This window comes from Entelurus aequoreus, linkage group LG21, assembly GCF_033978785.1.
Source record: "Entelurus aequoreus isolate RoL-2023_Sb linkage group LG21, RoL_Eaeq_v1.1, whole genome shotgun sequence".
Taxonomy (NCBI): Eukaryota; Metazoa; Chordata; class Actinopteri; order Syngnathiformes; family Syngnathidae; genus Entelurus; species Entelurus aequoreus.
In genome coordinates this window covers 26086145-26092144 of record NC_084751.1, presented here as the reverse complement: position 1 = coordinate 26092144, position 6000 = coordinate 26086145, and the positions used below count along the sequence as shown (strand labels likewise).

The following is a 6000-nucleotide window of genomic DNA, read 5'->3' as shown; positions in this document are numbered from 1 at the left end:
TGATGTTCAAACTCATAAACTTTTTTTTTTTTTGCAAATAATAATTAACTTAGAATTTCATGGCTGCAACACGTGCCAAAGTAGTTGGGAAAGGGCATGTTCACCACTGTGTTACATGGCCTTTACTTTTAACAACACTCAGTAAACATTTGGGAACTGAGGAGACACATTTTTTAAGCTTCTCAGGTGGAATTCTTTCCCATTTTTGCTTGATGTACAGCTTAAGTTGTTCAACAGTCCGGGGGTCTCCGTTGTGGTATTTTAGGCTTCATAATGCGCCACACATTTTCAATGGGAGACAGGTCTGGACTACAGGCAGGCCAGTCTAGTACCCGCACTCTTTTACTATGAAGCCACGTTGATGTAACACGTGGCTTGGCATTGTCTTACTGAAATAAGCAGGGGCGTCCATGGTAACGTTGCTTGGATGGCAACATATGTTGCTCCAAAACCTGTATGTACCTTTCAGCATTAATGGCGCCTTCACAGATGTGTAAGTTACCCATGCCTTGGGCACTAATACACCCCCATGCCATCAGATGCTGGCTTTTCAACTTTGCGCCTATAACAGTCCGGGTGGTTCTTTTCCTCTTTGGTCCAGAGGACATGACGTCCACAGTTTCCAAAAACAATTTGAAATGTGGACTTGTCAGACCCCAGAATACTTTTCCACTTTGTATTAGTCCATCTTAGATGAGCTCAGGCCCAGCGAAGCCGACGGCGTTTCTGGGTGTTGTTGATAAACACTTTTCGCCTTGCATAGGAGAGTTTTAACTTGCACTTACAGATGTAGTGACCAACTGTAGTTACTTACAGTGGGTTTCTGAAGTGTTCCTGAGCCCATGTGGTGATATCCTTTACACACTGATGTCGCTTGTTGATGCAGTACAGCCTGAGGGATCGAAGGTCACGGGCTTAGCTGCTTACATGCAGTGATTTCTCCAGATTCTCTGAACCCTTTGATGATATTACGGACCGTAGATGGTGAAATCCCTAAATTCCTTGCAATAGCTGCTTGAGAAAGGTTTTTCTTAAACTGTTCAACAATTTGCTCACGCATTTGTTGACAAAGTGGTGAGCCTCGCCCCATCCTTGTTTTATACCCAATCATGGCACCCACCTGTTCCCAATTTGCCTGTTCACCTGTGGGATGTTCCAAATAAGTGCTTGATGAGCATTCCTCAACTTTATCAGTATTTATTGCCACCTTTCCCAACTTCTTTGTCACGTGTTGCTGGCATCAAATTCTAAAGTTAATGATTATTTGCACACAAAAAAAAGGTTTATCAGTTTGAACATCAAATATGTTGTCTTTGTAGCGTATTCAACTGAATATGGGTTGAAAATGATTTGCAAATCATTGTATTTTGTTTATATTTACATCTAACACAATTCCCCAACTCATATGGAAACCGGGTTTGTACTTTTGAGTACATCGAGGGCGGACGCTCCCTTTTCCTCTCCCTTATCTCGCCTGCTTGCTTCTTTGTTTTGTCTTGTCTTAACTTTCTTGTTGCCTCTTTTTGCACTCCCATCCAAATCTAAACATTGGAACTATTTAACTGGCCTCAACGAAATTGACAAGATTTTGGGTTTGGGGAACCTGCTTGTCGTGAAGGAGCGGTTGTTGCTGGACACGCGACGGACTCTTGGGAGAAGAAGGAGTGCCGCGTGCCTGGCGACCCTTTTTCAGTGGAGGACGTGAAGATATCCACCTATTCGGAATTATGAAAACAGGACATCTGCTGATTGGAGTAAGCGTTGCACTGGTTTGTCGACAAATTGGAAGTTGCTGGCAGTCTTCAAAGTACCCCAAAGCTGCCACAAATGATTGGAGGATGCGGGAAGAACTGTGGACACTTTGGGATTTGGATCACATCGGACTGTCTGCCCCGCAGGTTTTTGAGGACCAGTCATAGACAATTTAGAGTGAAAAGCAAATTTTATTTTCACTCGAATACAAAACATTCTAACTTGGATTGTTTCCCTGGATTCGAGACTCTCCCGAAGGACAGTGCAGTGAAGACACAACAAACTCCCTTCTTGTCTCTCATGGACACACACCTGTTGTTGTTGTTGTTGACTTTGGACTGACTAGCGGCTGCACAACATCAAGGCCGCGGAACAGAGACACACTGCAGGCTTACACACACACACATGCATCCACAAAAAAATATTTGGCACACACCCATACCCCAACACCCTCGATGCAAATCACATAGGGGTGATGAAAGGATGGGCAGCGCCTGAGAGCTGCGGCCTGCCACCATGGCCCCCCACTCCCTCCCCTCTGTTGCTAGATATCTCGAGATGTACGTTGTAATATGTATGAGCTTTGTTATGGAGTTTTTTTTTTTTTACCACTCCAGACTGTGCCCCCTTAAGAGCCCAGTCTAGATTTTATTTTTTTACTCATCCTTCCCCAGCGTTTACCTTTTTCCTATCTTTTACGGGGCGCCTTGTGGCGACCCATCAGCGTTCCTGTTCTGTAACCCTGTACACTGTTTGTTTGTCTCATCTTGAACGGGTTTGGGCTGAAAACAAAGTTCTGTTGTACTTGTGCAATGACAATAAAGACCTATCCTATCCTAGTCAAAAGGTTTGGGGACCCCTGGTGTAAATCTTAATTGTTTTAGGTTCCCTTTATGCATCTTAAAATACATGTCTTAACTTACTACTTTTCTGTGAGGAGAGCTTGATCTAAATGGGTTCCTTATCCGGATAAAAGTTACCTAAAAACAACAAAGTATTTGTTGCAGGGATTGTATGTATAAGCATTTGTTTTCATCACACATTGATGCATTTTATGCTATCCAAAAATGATTTCAATAACGACAACTCACTAAATCAAAGTCTTAAATTGAGTGTTTTATCATGTTGGCCCCATTTAATTTTCTAATTGTGAAACCCGTTTTGCAATTTTAATGCAAGAAAAACTAATGTATGTTATGAATAGAGAACAATTGCCTAAATGATCTCTTGAGTTGAACAACAAATGTAACGGTGTGAATACAGGGCAGACGTTTTTACTTCTTTCTGCTCCTTTTCATTGATGATTTATTTGAATGTTATGTTGATTGTTTGTTGACCTTAAATGAATGAATGAGTGTTTACCAGTAAACACTTTATTTTACAGTATTCCTGCCTATGTTGGACAGGTTATTACATTATCTACAAACAAACAGGCACATTGATTCAGTGGTTTACTGGATATGATAAGAAATAATTTATGTCTCAGTACCTTTTCACATGAAGCACTGCATTATTCAACACAACACCTTGCACAAATTTCACACTCATCCAACATCAACAAAAAATATGGCAATTAAAAATCAGTGCATACTGGCTGAGTCACTCCTCCGTGTCAGAGCTCTCTATGGGGTCAGTGTTGTGTGTCAGCATGTAGTTGTCCATGTCGATGGAGGGGCAGTTGTGGATGGAGTAACGCAGGCGCTCGGCCAGGACGGCTTGGCTGGAATACGGTGGAAGACGGAGCAGGAAAAAGCAGGTCTGAGCCGTCGGGAGCCCATTGACAGGCTGGGGGACATGAATAAGAAAAATGTTTACATTATCACAACAATATCAATATAATGTTGTTTGTCTGTCTGTTTTGACCCTGCATTGAGGTTGCAACGTGTCTAGGCTGTATCCTGCCTTCTGCCCGAGTGCAGCTGGGATAGGCTCCAGCCCCACGGTAGAACATGGATGGATGGACATGTACCGGTGATGGAACATACTGTATATATCAGTGGTGCCCAACCTTTTTGTAGCTGCGGACCGGTCAACGCTTGAAAATTAGTCCCACGGACTGGGGGGGGAGGTGAAATAAAAAAATATATATATTTTTTTTTTCATAAAGAAATACAATCATGTGTGCTTACGGACTGTATCCCTGCAGACTGTATTGATCTATATTGATATATAATGTATATATTGTGTTTTTTATGTTGATTTAATAAAAAATAAACAATTATTATTATTTTTTTTTTAAATTTCTTGTGCGGCCCGGACCGGTGGTCCCCAACCACCGGTCCGCGGACCGGTGGTTGGGGACCACTGGTATATATTATTTTCCTATACATACAATATGTATTTAAGATCATCATAAAATTATTCATAATGTAATAATTATACAAACAATACAAATTCAGATACATATTCATTCATTTAATTTAATTTTTTTAGAAGGTGTAAATCAGTAGTCAAACTACAACCCGCGGGCCGTATACAGCCCACCAGCGTCCAAAATCCGGCCAGCGGGAAGTCCCAAGTTTAAATTTTTTTTTTATAAATAAAATGTTTTTCTTTTTAATAGCAATTAATTATTATTATTAGTATTTATTTATTTTTTGTAGTCGATACATTATAATTGTTATACCGAGAGTAACACATTTCATCATTTTTATTCATTTTTCAATTTACAATACCATTTTTTTTATTAATCTTAACATTCCCGTAATTATTTTATCTTGCATAGAATTGTTAATGCAATGTGTATGCACATTATTTTATTATTAATATTACTGAATTTGAGAAAGATATACACAAACATAGAAATGTAGAATTATTTTTTTTACTGTAATATGTACAGCAGGGGTCACCAACGCGGTGCCCGCGGGCACCAGGTCGCCCGTAAGGACCAGATGAGTCGCCCGCGGGCCTGTTCTAAAAATAAAATAAAAAAATAAAAAAAATAAAAAAAATTTTTTTTTTTTTTTTTTTCTTTTAAATTAAATCTACATAGAAAAAAACACAAGATACTTTCAATCAGTCCATCAACCCAAACAACCTCCCCCATGCACACTCATCCACACCCACTCACACAAAAGGGGTTATTTCTTTCTGCTACCAATATTCTGGTTCCCACAACATAGACAACACATCTGCAAGGGACACAGTCCCTGAAGTACACATGATTGTATAGGCTGCTGGTCCACTAACATTTTCATTAATTACTATTTTTTTATGTAATTATTTTTATATTGTTTTACTTTCTTTTTTATCCAAGAAAATGTTTTTTATTTATTTATCTTATTTTATTTTATTTTTTAAAAAAGGGCCTTATCTTCAACAGACCAGGTTGTCAATGAAATTAGCTTTGTTTAAAGTTTTTTTTTAAACTAGGCCCAGTCCAGATAATGTCCAAGTCGGACACAGCAACACACACCTTCATTCATGTACACAGAAAAAAATTAGGGAACACAACAGATTGCATATAATTTATAAACAAAATTACATTTTCAAAATAAGCATTTATGTACAGTCCAGATTATGTCCAGGTCACTCAAATTAGGGAACACAACAACAGATATCATATAATCTATAAACATAATTATACTTTCAAAATAAGCCTTTGAGGACTTCTCATCTTTTTTTTAATGTTTTTTGGCATCATTATCGTTTTCAACCATGTAACTTTCTAAAGTTAGAAAATACTGAATAAATGTTTTAAAGAAAGTAATACTAAGTGAATATCTGTTTTTGGCCTTAAAAATAAACATTTTACCGAGTACTATAATTAAATTGACTAAATCATGATTGTCAATGAACTCTCCTAAAATAACAGAAACCACATTAAGCTTCATAAACAAACCAATCCTTAAACACATTTTTTCAACTTCCACCCAAAACAAAGACACAATATGACAATACCAAAACAAATGCAGGGTGGATTCAGGCTCCTGACAACAAAATCGGCAATCATCTGACTCTGTCATATTCCATAATTTTAACATTTTCCCTGTGGGTAAGAAGTTATAAATAATTTTAATTTGAAAATAACGATTTTGCACATCGATAGTGGTTTTATAGATTAGAATATGGCATCCCATGGCAACGGGCAGTCAAAAAAGTCCTCACATTTTCCATTTGTGTTGTATGAGGCAGCCTTCAGAGATTTCTTTATTAAATACAAATTATATATTTTTCTATTTATTTTAGTTCCTTTTTGCCAACTACAATTTCTTATTAGAGGTTTACAAACTAATAATTTAGTAGTTC

The 6000-nt window shown here is 38.1% G+C and overlaps 1 protein-coding gene across 8 annotated transcripts in view; it reads right to left on the bottom strand.

Annotated features, from left to right (window-relative positions):
- Positions 1–1983: 1983 nt before the first annotated feature.
- Positions 1984–6000, bottom strand: part of LOC133638554 (probable E3 ubiquitin-protein ligase HERC1) — a 122101-nt gene continuing 118084 nt past the window's right edge. For all 8 annotated transcript variants that reach the window (XM_062031291.1, XM_062031295.1, XM_062031294.1 and 5 more), the window contains one exon: positions 1984–3537. In XM_062031291.1, coding sequence (XP_061887275.1) covers positions 3352–3537 — 186 coding nt within the window. In that variant the 3' untranslated portion in view covers positions 1984–3351. The remainder of the gene's footprint in view (positions 3538–6000) is intronic.